The sequence below is a fragment of the Cherax quadricarinatus genome, unplaced genomic scaffold (assembly GCF_038502225.1).
Source record: "Cherax quadricarinatus isolate ZL_2023a unplaced genomic scaffold, ASM3850222v1 Contig818, whole genome shotgun sequence".
NCBI classification, from domain to species: Eukaryota; Metazoa; Arthropoda; class Malacostraca; order Decapoda; family Parastacidae; genus Cherax; species Cherax quadricarinatus.
The window spans coordinates 82,990-98,309 of record NW_027195844.1 but is presented as its reverse complement, the minus strand read 5'-3'; the positions used below and the strand labels follow the sequence as shown (position 1 = coordinate 98,309).

General features: G+C 41.2%; 1 protein-coding gene across 1 annotated transcript in view; it reads left to right on the top strand.

The window, feature by feature from the left end:
- Positions 1–14,939, top strand: part of LOC128687548 (proto-oncogene tyrosine-protein kinase ROS-like) — a 42,663-nt gene extending 27,724 nt beyond the window's left edge. Inside the window, exons 18-23 of the mRNA XM_070080709.1 lie at positions 348–536; positions 860–1,072; positions 1,367–1,581; positions 2,063–2,211; positions 2,804–2,869; positions 13,400–14,939. Coding sequence (XP_069936810.1) covers positions 348–536; positions 860–1,072; positions 1,367–1,581; positions 2,063–2,211; positions 2,804–2,869; positions 13,400–14,703 — 2,136 coding nt within the window. The 3' untranslated portion in view covers positions 14,704–14,939. The remainder of the gene's footprint in view (positions 1–347; positions 537–859; positions 1,073–1,366; positions 1,582–2,062; positions 2,212–2,803; positions 2,870–13,399) is intronic.
- Positions 14,940–15,320: the final 381 nt, after the last annotated feature.

Genomic DNA, 15,320 nt, shown 5'->3' with positions numbered 1-15,320 from the left:
GTATGCATACATAAATAATGTTTATTAGAGCTGATTTCTATTTTGTTTAATGCAATATATAGTACACTACTGTATAAACATTTAAAATATACCAGAAATGTTATAAATGGTGCAAAGGTGACATTAAAACACTATCAAATATGGTTCACAAGCATGCTCCTCATTTAGCGACAAATTTGTTTACCAACATGGTCTTAGGAATGGAACTTTGTTGTTGAGTGAGGAGAGGCTGTATATTTTTTAGCCACTACGTATATTGAAACTGAAAAAATATATGCATTTTCAACATTTTAAGAATTTAATTTTGTATTACTCTGTAAACAATGAGTGCCTTTGATGCTTGTCAGACTCTCCGTAAAGGAGCAACAGAGACAAAAAAAGCTGAGTTCCTGAAGGAGGCTCAGTTGATGAGTCACTTCCAGCATGAACATATCTTGCGTCTTCTGGCTGTATGTACAGACCATGATCCTTTCTTCCTTATCCTTGAACTGATGGAAGGTGGCGATCTTCTGTCCTATCTTCGTACAAGTCGTGGAGTAAGTTTGAAGTTTATTATTATTATTTTATACATAAGTTTGAAATTTATAGAAAATGTTAAGTCATATTCATATTGCAGAGTCAAATGTTTAGTCACATTCATATTGGATGGCGCCTTAGTGTCTGAAGTCTGAGCTGTCTCCCACAGAAGTAGAGTGACTCAACAAAGAAGAAACACTGTCACTATCACTCACTCCACCATTCTCCTGCCAGAGGCATATTGATATTACAGCTCATATTTCCCTCCAAACTGCAGACACAGTGTATGTAACAATGAGCATTATTGTATCCACCTTTTAAATCAATTCTATTCATTTTTTAGGTTGAGTGTAGCTTGACATTAGCAGACTTTGTGGCCATGTGTCTGGATGTGGCTAAAGGCTGTGTGTATTTGGAAGAAATGCACTATATCCACCGTGACTTGGCTGCAAGGAATTGTCTTGTCTCAACAACTGACCCTGAATCTCGTATAGTAAAAATTGGTGATTTTGGGCTAGCCAGAGATATATACAAAAATGATTACTATAGAGAAGAGGTACTGTATATCTATAGATCATTTTATTTATAACTTAATGCCATATTTATAAGAGTAGGCTTGTGAAATTCACGAGTGAAAAAACTTTAAATTTATTAAAATACCCCTAAAATTAATGAAGCTTTTTATTTTTTATATAATAAGTTATTGTCATCTGTACAGTACTGAAAAAAACATACATTGTCTTTACTTTTGATGAGTTCTGTGAGTTTTTCTATTCCCAGAACCCAGCCTTAGGCTAGGCTTGTCTGGTCAACCAGGCATCTCTTATTTAGCAAAATCTTTTTTGTATAGGGAGAGGGGCTGTTACCATTGAGGTGGCTGTCTCCAGAATCTCTGGTTGATGGAGTGTTCACAAGTCACTCTGATGTTTGGGCATTTGGAGTGCTGTTGTGGGAGATCTTGACTCTTGGACTGCAGCCATACCCTGCACGCACCAACCTTGAAGTGCTACATTATGTCAAGGGCGGAGGTCGCCTTAATCGTCCTCCCAATTGCCCAGAGGAACTGTAAGTTTTTCAATACTCCAAAATATATATTATAGTTTAATTGCAAATGATTTATTAACATGATACATGTTAATAAATAATTTTTTGTGAATCATTCATTAATATAATGTACTGTATTTTGAAAACAATACATTTAATATAAATGTCTGGGATGTATTTGGATTGTATAAAATCTTGTTAAAATATTTTTCATAGGTATTTTTTGTAAAGATCTATTATCTATTGCATTTCTTGCCTTAAATGTTATTGGACATTGTATTTTCTCCAAACTAATTTAAAAGTTATCACATTGTCTTGTTAGGACAATGCTAACCTTATTTATGAACTTAAACAAATGTTCTCAGGTAAAGTTTTATGTAAGTGTCAGCATGATATTAAGACACATGTCGGTATTATATACCATTTTTACACATGCTCAAGTTGCAAGATAAAATAAAAATGCAGCAGATAAGTAGATAGAAGCTTCAACTTTTCTTTTTAGCCATAAACTGATGGAGCGATGTTGGAGCTACAGTCCTGAGAACCGACCAACTTTTAAAGAATGTCTTAGAGCACTATTGATGTTGGAGGAAACTATCTCAGCTTTGCCAGTTCTTGCAGTTCACAATGTTCACTATATTGGTTCAAATGGTAAGTAGACCATTCATATCTTCCATTCTTTGTGATTTATAAATTAATCTGTTTCTGATGAATTTGCTGCAGATCTTATTTTAATTGAGAGAACTGTAAAATGTCTTAGATGGTTGACCTGATTAACATGTTTCTTGTTCATTGTCTGGTAAAGAATTAATGCGTTGTGTGATTTGCTGTAAATTTTCATTACTAATTATGCCTGATTTTGGACAGCATACGTAAATTGCAAAATATATGATGTCCTTGTATAATATGTGGAATATGTGTCGTGCTTTTTTCTTACTCCTGCAGTTGAAATACTGTATGTAAAATTGAGAGTTGTTCCATCTTTTGAATGATATACCCTTCAGCTTTTATAGTGCCATAACTTGCTTGTTCTCTTGATATTTGCATCTTGATAACAGTTTTTTATGTCTTGATTGCCACCAGATTCCTAATTTTTTACTACCACATAAAGGAATTCAAATGAAATGACTACTGATTTATGCTGATAAGTATTAAATTACTGGGTAAAAAATGAGGAATGTAAAGGTATTGGATAGAATGCCAAAGTTTGTGCTGTCATATATGCTTATGTTTGCTGTTTTAGGTGAATGCAGCCTTGATAACCTGGCTTATGCTGAAGATCGTGATGAGAATTACAACACTAACTCAGGTGGTGAATTTTGTTTTCATTTAGGCAGCTAATTCTTTGACAGTAAAGTAGAATAAGTTCACAATTTTGCCATTATATTCCAAAGCTCATCTATTTGATTACCACTTTATTGTTCACCACAACTTATATTAGTCCCTTTTATATTATAATTTTATACTATAATTCTAACTTTAAAGAATTACCTTTATAGTACTACCTACTATCATATTCCCAAGCTCCATTATTTGATCATCACTTTATTTGTATTAGTCCCTTTTATATTGTCTCCTTTATTTTAGCTTAAAAAAAAAAAAAAAAAAAAACTACCTTAGCTCATTATTTTACATTTGTTAAATAATTTAGGTGCTATTTTTTAGCTTAAGACTATTTACTTTGTTTTATACTTAATTCTAACTATAGATTCACTACAAATCTTATGATTACAAGCATTGATCCTGATACCAACCTCTTATTTAATGACTTAAATGAATCAAACAGTTACTGTAATTACTACACTGCAGAACAATCAAAGGCACTTCTCAGTGCCAACAACAACATAACTATCTTTAACTACAATATCAGATCTTTAAGCAAGCATTACGATGACCTCATAGCATTACTAAATTCCTTACATGCCAATATGTCCATCATTACACTAACTGAAACCTGGCTAAAGCCTGATAGTACAGATGTCTATGCCATTCCTCCTCTTCAAGGGGGGCTCCTTGGCGTGGTGAAGAGGCTCTTGGTCTGAGGAATTAGCCCTGTCGGTCTTCTTCCTCAGACCGAACCTAATTACCCCCCATTCTCCCCTCCCCTATCCCATCCTCCCCATCCTCCCCTTTTTCCATTCCTCCTCCTCCTCCTCACCCCTCCCTTTTGCCCTTCCTCTTTTTAGCCTTCGTGATTTCTCCCACAGGCGCGCTAGTTCCTAGGTAGGGGAAAGGACACCGGGGTCCATCCCATTCCGTTGAGGTTTCTTGGCGGTGGCGTAGTTTGCCGTAGAATCTGGATTGCCTAGGGATGTCCCGATCCCTCTCCGGTATCCCGGAGTAGCTTTGGGTGTCTTTTGGGCGACGGGTGTATCTCTGGAAGCCACCTTTCGGATTCCGGGGGTGGTGGCTGAAGGAGGTATGCTTTGTGGCGGATATCCGGCCGCCCTCTCTTTTGTCCACCGAGGTAGCTCGGCAGATGTGAGGTTGCTATCCCGGATTGCTGGTTTACTGGCATGAAGGGTAGGGTATGGCACGGGTTCCATGCTGCATCTGCGCTACTAGCGGTGTCGAGTCCTCTTGGGCGCGGAGGGAGATTTCTGGCCCTTTCATTCCTCCTAGGAACTATCCCTCCCCGGTCCCCCCTTTTTTTTTTCTTTTTTTTATTTTTATTTTCTTTTCTTCTTTCTTTTTTTTTCTTAAAAACAAAAAGAAAGAAGTAACCTAACCATGGCAGCCCTAGTCCATGAACCTGGTACCCCCGGGCCCCTTCTTGATACCGCACCCCGTTCTGACCCCGCCTCGTCTTTGGACCACTCTTCAGACATTCCTCATACCTCTGTACCTATTGCCGGTGCTGTTTCCTCACCCGCTTCAGGTGCTGAGGCCTCGACTGACTCCTTCGATTTATCAGACCTTCGCTCTCCTCTGACTATGCTTCCGGCCTCTCCCTCTACGGTGCGGCAATTTTCAAATCGCCGACCCGTTCCACGTCGGACCAACTCTGGTCCCACGCCTAAACGTCAACGACAATTACCTGCTGATGATACTTCTCCACCTTCACCTTCTCGTTCTTCTCAGAAACGATCGACACGTCCTTCACTACCTTTCCACGCTCAGTTTCAGACTGAACAGTGGACTAAATTCTTCACTTTACGACCAACTTCCTCTACTGCCTATCTTTCTGACCATAGTATTGGCAAGGCACTCCTACGCCATGTTGGTAAAGATATTTCTTTTCATGCTCTTAAGAGCGGTACGCGCATCATTACCGTACAGAATGCTACCCAGGCTCGTGAGCTCTCTCATCTTTCCCATATAGATACTGTTCCTGTCACCCTTGAAAAACATCATTCCCTCAATTCTTGTAGTGGTACCGTTATTCTGCCCCATACCATAGTTCAACAAAATTTCCAGACATGTGGCACCGACATCCTAGAACAGCTGGAACTCCAAGATCTCCCAATCCTCAAGGTAGACACTTACGTTCTTCCTGCCCGTGGGCGGAGACGATACCCTAGCAATGTGGCTCGTTTAACTTTTGACAGCAGAGAACTCCCATCCTCCGTTTATATAGCAGGACATCGGTTACAAGTTCGAAAGGTGATCCCTACACCACAACAGTGTAGAAATTGCTGGCGATTTGGCCATCCAGCGAAATATTGCAGATCTATCGCCGAATGCCCAGTCTGTGGTGCCGATGACCATTCTAATACGTCTTGCAATCGATCTCCCTCTTGCCTTAACTGTCATGAGGCTCACCCTTCGTACTCTCGCCGTTGTCAGGTCTATTTAAACGAGCGGGAAATCCGTTACCTCAAAGAGACAGAAGGTCTCCCTTATGCCATGGCAGTTTCTCATCTCCGCCTCCAAGGGAGACTCCCACGTGTTTCTTATTCCCGTGTTTCAAAACGTCCCCCCACTTCTGGTATCCCATCTTCTACACCCACCTCTGTGGTTACCTCTCCCATAATCACTCCTGTATCTAATCCTTTTGCTGTCCTCGGCTCAGACGTCCCTACTTCAACGCCTCAGTCTAATCTCGCTTCTTCGAGTTCTCTCTTACAAGCCTCAGTATCGACGAGACCTCGTACGACACCTCTTCCCAATCGTCCCTCTACTTCTCAAAAGTCAAAAAAAGGTCCGGTAACACCTCCTACCCATCTTCCACCTCCTCATTTTACCCTCCCTGTCTCTGTCCCTAGTTCTTCCCCTCTCACTGGCTCAGTTACAAGTGCAGAGGTTCACCCTCCTCCTCGTAATGTACCTTCCTCCCCTGTTCCCTCCCAAGTTTCTTCCTCTTCTGCCACCTCCCAGGTTCCTGTCTCTTCTGTCCCCTGCCACGCTTCTCCAGTTCCCTCCACCCTTTCGCCCCCCCCTACCTTGGTACAGTCCAATACAGTTCCAATCTTTACTCATCCTCCCCCTACCATTCCCAATATTGTCTCCCATACGACATCTCTGAATTCCGAAACACTTGAAGCAATCTCTGAATATATTGCAGAGACCAAACCATCAATGGACACTGATCCACCTTCCGCTCTTTCTCTCTCCTCTGCTCCATCTGCGCAACTCCTTTCTTCACAGCGCACCGTTCCTTCGCTGCTTGAACATTTTCCACTGCCTCCGCATGTGGACTTTTCTAACCCTTCTAGTCCGTAGGAACCCTTACCTGCGGATTTCAAGTATCTTTATCATTGCCAATCATGGCCTTTTTACAGTGGAATATACGCGGCCTCAGGGGTAATCGGGGTGAGCTTCAGATGTTACTCTCCCAGTTTGCCCCTGTTGGTGTTTGCTTACAGGAACCAAAATTACACTCTGCTGTTATTTCTCACATCTCAGGCTATAATTTATTGTATTCTTCAGATCCTTTTCCTGATGGGACCTTTAATGAAAGTGCCCTTCTTCTCCGCACTGATATTCCGTACCATCAGCTATTTATTCATACTTCGCTGCATTACACAGCAGCCCGTATCCACTTACATAGGTGGTATACGCTCTGTTCTTTATATCTCTCTCCTTCTCGGGCATTATCTATTCCGGATTTTGCCTTCCTTGTTTCGTCATTACCGCCACCGATTCTGTTACTTGGTGATTTTAATGCCCACCATTTCCTCTGGGGAGGGTCTCACTGTGATTCCCGTGGAATTCAGTTAGAGGCTTTTCTTGCCACCCACCCCCTCCATGTTTTAAATACAGGTACTCACACCCATTTTGATCCTCGGACTCATACTCTCTCTTGCATCGATCTCTCAGTTTGCTCTTCCTCCGCCGCATTAGACTTTACTTGGTCTGTTCTCCCGGACTTACATGACAGTGATCATTTCCCAATCATTCTTACTTCCCCTTCATATTCGCCACCTCTTCGCACCCCACGCTGGCAATTTAATCGGGCAAATTGGAACCTTTACTCACACCTGACTGTTTTTAAAGAGGTTCCTTCTTCGTCCTCCATCGATGAGCTTTTACACCTCTTCTCGTCCTCCGTTTTCACCGCAGCTTCTCATTCTATACCCCAAACTTCGGGCAGGCATTCTCAGAAATGCGTGCCTTGGTGGTCTCCTGCTTGTGCTCGTGCAGTACGTTTGAAACGCGCTGCATGGGGCAGGTACCGGTACAATAGAACCACAGAGCGACTCCTTGATTTTAAACAGAAGCGTGCGATCGCTCGCCGTGTCATCCGTGACGCTAAACGCACTTGCTGGCGAGATTATGTCTCCACCATCACCTCTGCTTCCTCTATGAGTGCAGTCTGGAAAAAAGTACGAAAACTGAGTGGTAAATATTCTCCTGACCCGGCTCCTGTTCTGCGGGTTGCCGGTGTTGATATAGCAAACCCACTAGATGTTGCCAATGAAATTGGCAATCATCTGGTCCGTATTTCTCAGGGACTCCATCTATGCCCCTCATTTCTTTCCTCAAAGTCTGCCAGAGAGTTAGCACCCTTGGACTTTTCTTCTCTCAGAGAAGAACAGTATAATGTGCCTTTTACACTTCAAGAACTGGAGGCAACACTCTCAGCTTGTCGATCATCGGCAGCTGGGCCCGACGACATTCATATTCGTATGCTACAACATTTACATCAGTCAGCCCTTGCAGTCCTATTACGCCTTTACAATCTTATTTGGTCACAAGGAGTTCTTCCACAGCTGTGGAAATCCGCCATTGTTCTCCCTTTCTGCAAACCAGGCACTACGGGACATGAAACCTCCCACTATCGTCCCATTGCTCTTACCAGTGCAGTTTGCAAAGTAATGGAACGTCTAGTAAATAGACGTTTAGTGTGGTATTTAGAGACACACAACAGTCTCTCCACTCGTCAATATGGCTTTCGTAAGGGACGTTCTACCATAGACCCCTTACTGCGCTTGGATACGTATGTTCGTAATGCCTTTGCGAATAACCACTCAGTTATTGCCATATTTTTTGACCTTGAGAAGGCATATGACACAACTTGGAGGTATAATATTTTAGCCCAAGCCCACTCCTTAGGCCTTCGAGGCAATCTACCATCCTTCCTTAAGAACTTTTTAACTGACAGGCATTTCCGTGTTCGGGTTAATAATGTGCTCTCCCCGGACTTTGTCCAAGCTGAAGGTGTCCCCCAGGGATGTGTTCTGAGCACAACACTTTTTCTCCTTGCTATTAATGATTTGGCCTCTAGTCTTCCATCAAATATTTGGTCATCACTCTATGTTGATGACTTCGCTATTGCCTGTGCAGGCGCTGACTGTCACCTCCTTACAGTTTCTCTCCAGTATGCAGTCGACCGTGTTTCCAATTGGGCCACCACACATGGGTTTAAATTTTCCAGCACTAAAACCCACCAAATCACTTTCACTAGACGCTCTGTCATCTCTGATCATCCTTTGTACCTCTATGGCTCACGTATCCCTGAACGTGATACAGTCAAGTTTCTGGGCCTCCTCTTTGATCGTAGGTTATCCTGGAAACCTCACATTACCTCTCTGAAGGCAACTTGTCACAGCCGGCTGAACCTTCTTAAAACCCTTGCTCATCTTTCGTGGGGAGCTGATCGTCGAACCCTCCTTCACCTACATTCCACCCTTATTTTATCGAAACTTGATTATGGTGACCAGATCTATTCAGCGGCATCTCCTGCTACTCTCTCTAGCCTTAACCCCATTCATCACCAAGGATTACGTTTATGCCTTGGTGCTTTTCGCTCTTCCCCTGTCGAAAGCCTCTATGCAGAAGCGAACGTTCCATCCTTATCCGATCGCCGTGATGCCCATTGCCTGCGCTACTATGTACGCTCTCATGATCTCCGCAATCCTTCCATTTATAGAATGGTCACTGATATTAGTAGACATTCTTTATTTGTTCGCCGCCCCTGCTTACTCCGTCCCTTCTCTCTTCGCCTTCATTCGCTCTTGTCTTCTCTTCAACTACCACCTTTCTATGTACATGTAGCATCTCACTTTTCCCTACCCCCCTGGGAAGTTCCAGCTGTTCGAGTCTGTTCTTTCTCCCTCCCTTGCTCGAAAGCCCAACTGTCTACGGTCGCTTCCCGCTCTCTTTTTCTTGACCACTTTCACTCTCATTCTCATGCCATTGCTGTGTACACAGATGGCTCTAAGTCTTCTGACGGCGTAGGATTCGCAGCAGTGTTTCCGGACAGTGTCGTACAAGGGCATTTACTATCTTCAGCTAGTATTTTTACTGCTGAATTATATGCCATCCTTACAGCACTTATCCGTATTGCATCTATGCCTGTGTCATCATTTGTGGTTGTCTCAGACTCCCTTAGTGCTTTACAGGCTATACAAAAATTTGATACACCTCACCCCTTAGTCCTCCGTATCCAACTTTGGCTACGCCGCATCTTTACTAAGCATAAAGATATTGTTTTTTGTTGGGTCCCTGGTCATGTTGACGTACAGGGCAATGAACAGGCAGACACTGCTGCGCGGTCAGCAGTACATGACCTACCAGTTTCTTATAGAGGTATTCCATGTACGGACTATTTTGCTGTAATATCTTCCCACCTTCACACCCGTTGGCAACAACGTTGGTCTACTATGCTCGGCAACAAACTTCAGTCTATTAAACCGAGTATAGATTACTGGCCGTCTTCTTATCACCAGTGTCGAGGTTGGGAGACTACTCTCTCCCGTCTTCGCATTGGCCATACTCGTCTTACTCATGGATATCTCATGGAGAGGCGTCTTGCTCCTCTCTGTGAGAATTGCCAAGCTCCATTATCAGTCAGCCACATTCTGTTGGACTGCCCACTTTATCAACGAGCACGCAGAATTTACCTCTGTCGTCGTCTTCGCCCCGCTGCTCTCTCTTTACCTTCCCTTCTCGCTGATGGACCCACCTTTCATCCGGACTCTCTCATTGACTTTTTGACAACGACTGACTTACTTCACAAATTCTGATACTTTCAGCCCATTCTACTTGTATCTCTTGCTACCCTCTACCCCCGTACTATCCCCTGCCCCGCTGTTTTCTGTAACCTGCTGATCATCCCCCCTCCCTTCTGCCATCCAATTTCCTTGCTTCCTTCCCTACCCTGCAGCGCTGTATAGCCCTTGTGGCTTAGCGCTTCTTTTTGATTATAATAATAATATGCCATTCCTGGTTACACAGCCATACACAACTGTAGGCCAGACCAACAAGGGGGTGGCACAGCCATATACTACTCAGACCAACTAGAATGTATCACTAATACTTGCACAAGGGATGAACATGGGGAATATATAATAGCCAAATTCAAATCCAAATACCTACAAAAACCTCTCACATTGATAAACATCTACAGAGTTCCACAGTCAAACATTAGCCAATTTAGTCAAAACCTAGGAAGTATGATAACTGATGCACGCATGAACAAAGATCACTTACTACTCTCAGGTGACTTCAATATAAATCTCCTGCAAGACCAGGACCCACACGTTACTGAATTCACAAACACAATGAGTAACTGTATGTTGCTACCAACAGTAACAAAACCTACAAGAGTTACAGAGACTAGTGTTTCCCTACTTGACCACATCTGGACCAACACCATATCCCCTTTAAAATCAGGCATAATTACAGATAATACCACAGACCACTACCCTACTTTCCTCATAACAACTCTTGGTAAACTACCCCAAGACACTACTAAAGTCACCTTCAGACTTCACAATGAGGCAGCCATTAATAACTTCACAACAGCAGTAGCAAACATTGACTGGCACACTGAGCTAGAAATCTATACAGATATTGACGAATGTATTAATAATTTTATAAAAAAGACCCAATACCTCTATAACAAGCACTGCCCTAAAAAAACTAAACAGATGACAGCTAAGAGACTGAACAGTCCCTGGCTAACACCCAGCATTCTCAAATCCATAAATACAAAACACCAATATGAAAAACAGTACAGAATGGGTCACATAATCAGAGACCAAACAAAACATTACTCATCAATCCTAACCAGCCTGATAAGAAGGGCAAAAAAATTGTATTATGAGAGCAGATTATCCAACTTACGAGGTGATATAAAAAAGACCTGGAAAACCCTATCAGAAATTCTGGGAACAAAAAAGATATCACGAAATAGCGAAATAAAATTAGCAAAATCAGATGAACCCCAACTCCCACCAACAGAAACAGCAAACAGACTCAATGATTTCTTCTCCACTATAGGACAAAACCTTGCCAATAAAATCCCAAGCTCAGATACCCCACCAAATGACTACCTCACCGTCAACTACCCGAACACACTGTTCCTAGCTCCGACTAACCCATACGAAGTCTCCCTTATTATCAACGCACTAAAAAACAAGGCAGGAGATTTAAATACCTTACCACCCTTTATATACAAAAAAGTGTCACAAGTGCTATCACCAATCATTGCAACACTCTTTAACAAATCCATTGAATCTTCCACCTTCCCTACAGTACTCAAAATAGCAAGGGTCACCCCGATCCACAAAGGAGGAGACCAAACAGAGTTGAATAACTATAGGCCAATATCCAACTTACACCCTCTCTCAAAAATCTTCGAAAAATTAATTCATAAACGAATCTACTCCTACCTTATCTCCCAAAACATACTCAACCCCTGCCAATTTGGATTCAGGCCTAATAAAAATACTAATGATGCTATTATACACATGCTAGAACATATATACACTGCAACAGAGAAAAAAGAAGTCCCACTGGGGATCTTCATTGACTTACGTAAAGCTTTTGATACAGTTGACCATGACTTGCTCCACGTAAAATTGTCACACTATGGTATAAGAGGGCACTCCCTCAACTACCTCAAGTCATACCTCAGCAACAGAAGCCAATATGTGTACGCAAATGGGGCAAACTCTTCTGCACAACCAATTACAGTTGGTGTCCCACAGGGAAGTGTCCTTGGCCCTCTTCTCTTTCTCCTATACATAAATGACCTACCAAATGCTTCGCAATTACTCAAACCCACACTATTTGCAGATGACACTACATACGTCTTCTCCCACCTGAGCCCAGTCACGCTAACCAATACTGTAAATACCGAATTACAGAAAATATCTACCTGGATGAGGACTAACAAACTTACACTAAACATTGACAAAACCTACTTCATTCAGTTTGGTAACAGAGCTACAGATGTCCCTCTTAACATAATGATAAATGGATCACCCATCACAAAGCTAACAGAGGGAAAATTCTTAGGAATCCACCTTGATAATAGACTCAAATTTCGTACACATATACAACAAATTTCTAAGAAAATTTCCAAGACTGTAGGCATACTATCGAAGATACGGTACTATGCTCCACAGTCAGCCCTCCTGGCCCTATATCACTCTCTTATTTACCCCTATCTCACCTATGGAATTTGTGCATGGGGCTCAACAACAATTAACCATCTCAGACCACTAATTACCCAACAAAAGGCTGCAGTTAGAATGATAAATTCTCACTACAGGCAGCACACTCCACCAATATTCAATACACTAAACCTACTCACCATACAAAACATCCATACTTATTACTGCACCTATTACATACATAGAACACTTAACTCTGATATTAACCCTCCCCTCAAACATCTCCTAGCCAACCTCAACAGAACACATGACCATAACACAAGGCACAGATCACTCTTTGATGTTCCTCGTGTCCATCTCACACTATGCAAAAACTCAATGCACATAAAAGGCCCTAAAATGTGGAATTCATTACCTGTAAATATAAAAGAAACACTACCTGTTTATAAATTCAAGTCTCTTCTCAAAGATCACTTACTCACCCAAAACCAAATAAATACTGAATAACTGAACCTTATAAATTGTATATCTTAAATGTTTCTCACAATTATATCACATAAATGTTAAACCTAAAACCCAATCTAACTTTATTATTATTTAAATACACTACCTAACAGAATACTCCATATGACTGAATGTACAACAATGCATGCAACTATATGACCTGTCTTTGTAATACTCACTTGTGCTTTATAGTAATCTGTTTACATTAATGTTTTATCACTGATTTCATCATTGCTTAGTTAATCTTAAGTTAATTTTAAGCCAGCCCGTAATGCTATGCATAGTATAAGTGGCTTTGGCATGCTGCTCTTATCTGTATTTTTTTGTACCTCTGTATGTGTGCTCAAATTGTTAAATAAATAAATAAATAAATAAATAAATTCAGAATAGATAGACTTTCAGCATTTTTTTTTTAGCTTAGATATATAGTGAAACCTGTGAATTATGGCAAAGTAATATTTTCTTGCACAAGCAGAGAAAATTTCATCTAATTTTCTACTTCAGTATTACTTTCATTTCTGTTTAAAACTCAAATCCATTTACTTTAACAGGAAACTCCTTAGTTAGTGGGAATGATTGCTCACCAAGTAATTCATGGTCAGCCCAAACAAGTGGCAGTGTTATCAACCTTGGAGGGAGAAATGGAAGTCAAGATGATGCAGGGAATGGAGTAGAAGTTGAAGAGTGCGATTCATTCTCAGGAGCAAGCACCCTACCTCTGACAGCTCCTTTAAGGAGGCATCAGCAATACCTACAGCTGGTCAATGAACCATTACTGTCATCTCCACCAGTTTCTCCAAGATCACCTCCAGCTAGTCTTCCATTTGGTGCTGAAGCCTCATTTGACTTGCCAAGGTTTTCTGCACAAACCTCATCAGATTTTCCCCGTTCTCCTACAAGCCTCATCACAACAGCTCAGGTATCAATTCCATCCACTCCACTTAGCCCAAGTATCGCATCTCCTATTCCAGACTCTCCTTCCAGTGTCACCTTTACTTTCCCATTGACCACAATGTCAAGTGTTGTGTCTCCACAGCACTACCTCAAGCCATCAAATAATAAGGTCTATACTGGACCTTGTTTACAAGCAGGCCCTTATGATAATGAAGGCCAAGACATTGGCCTGGATTCCAATTACAATCTACTCTTGGATAATTCCTATGTAAACATGTCGGCTGGAGACTTAAAACAGCAAAGTGATTTAACAAATACCAAAGATTTTGGAAAAATAAATGGGGTTAATTTAAGACACAAGAGAGATTGTGATATTATAGCTGAACTAGATAATCCTACCAGTGTCACCTTTACTTTCCCATTGACCACAATGTCAAGTGTTATGTCTCCACAGCACTACCTCAAGCCATCAAATAATAAGGTCTATACTGGACCTTGTTTACAAGCAGGCCCTTATGATAATGAAGGCCAAGACATTGGCCTGGATTCCAATTACAATCTACTCTTGGATAATTCCTATGTAAACATGTCGGCTGGAGACTTAAAACAGCAAAGTGATTTAACAAATACCAAAGATTTTGGAAAAATAAATGGGGTTAATTTAAGACACAAGAGAGATTGTGATATTATAGCTGAACTAGATAATCCTACCAGTGTCACCTTTACTTTCCCATTGACCACAATGTCAAGTGTTATGTCTCCACAGCACTACCTCAAGCCATCAAATAATAAGGTCTATACTGGACCTTGTTTACAAGCAGGCCCTTATGATAATGAAGGCCAAGACATTGGCCTGGATTCCAATTACAATCTACTCTTGGATAATTCCTATGTAAACATGTCGGCTGGAGACTTAAAACAGCGAAGTGATTTAACAAATACCAAAGATTTTGGAAAATAAATGGGGTTAATTTAAGACACAAGAGAGATTGTGGTATTATAGCTGAACTAGATAATCACCGTCTGAGTGGCGTATCAGCTCTTTCTGCTGTAAGTGGAATGACCTCTGCATCTACAGTTGATCTTGACCATAGCCCCAGTCAATCTTGGTGCTAGATACAAAGAGATCAAGATGATTTTTTAAGTGGGAAAATACCTCTTGTGAATATTAAGGCTGCTGTATGTACAACTGTATATATATATATATATATATATATATATATATATATATATATATATATATATATATATATATATATATATATATATATATATATACGTATACGTATATTGTGGAAATTTATTTGGTCCAAATAGTTCCACAGCTCAGATCCAGCATGGCCGTTGGGTCGGCTGAGCCGGGCAGCCCTTAAACCCTCCCAAACAAAGCATTCTCTGGTTGGCGGTTGTTGGTAAGCTTATTTAATTTATAGATTTACTCTTCAGGGAAGGAGTAGGTAGTTTTACTGGTAGTACACTAATATTAGGTTTACTAAGGCACCTGTAGATAATGATAAAGTAGACCTAAAGGGGCTAAAGCTAGGCTTAGGAAGTTGAAGATCAGGATATATGCTGCAA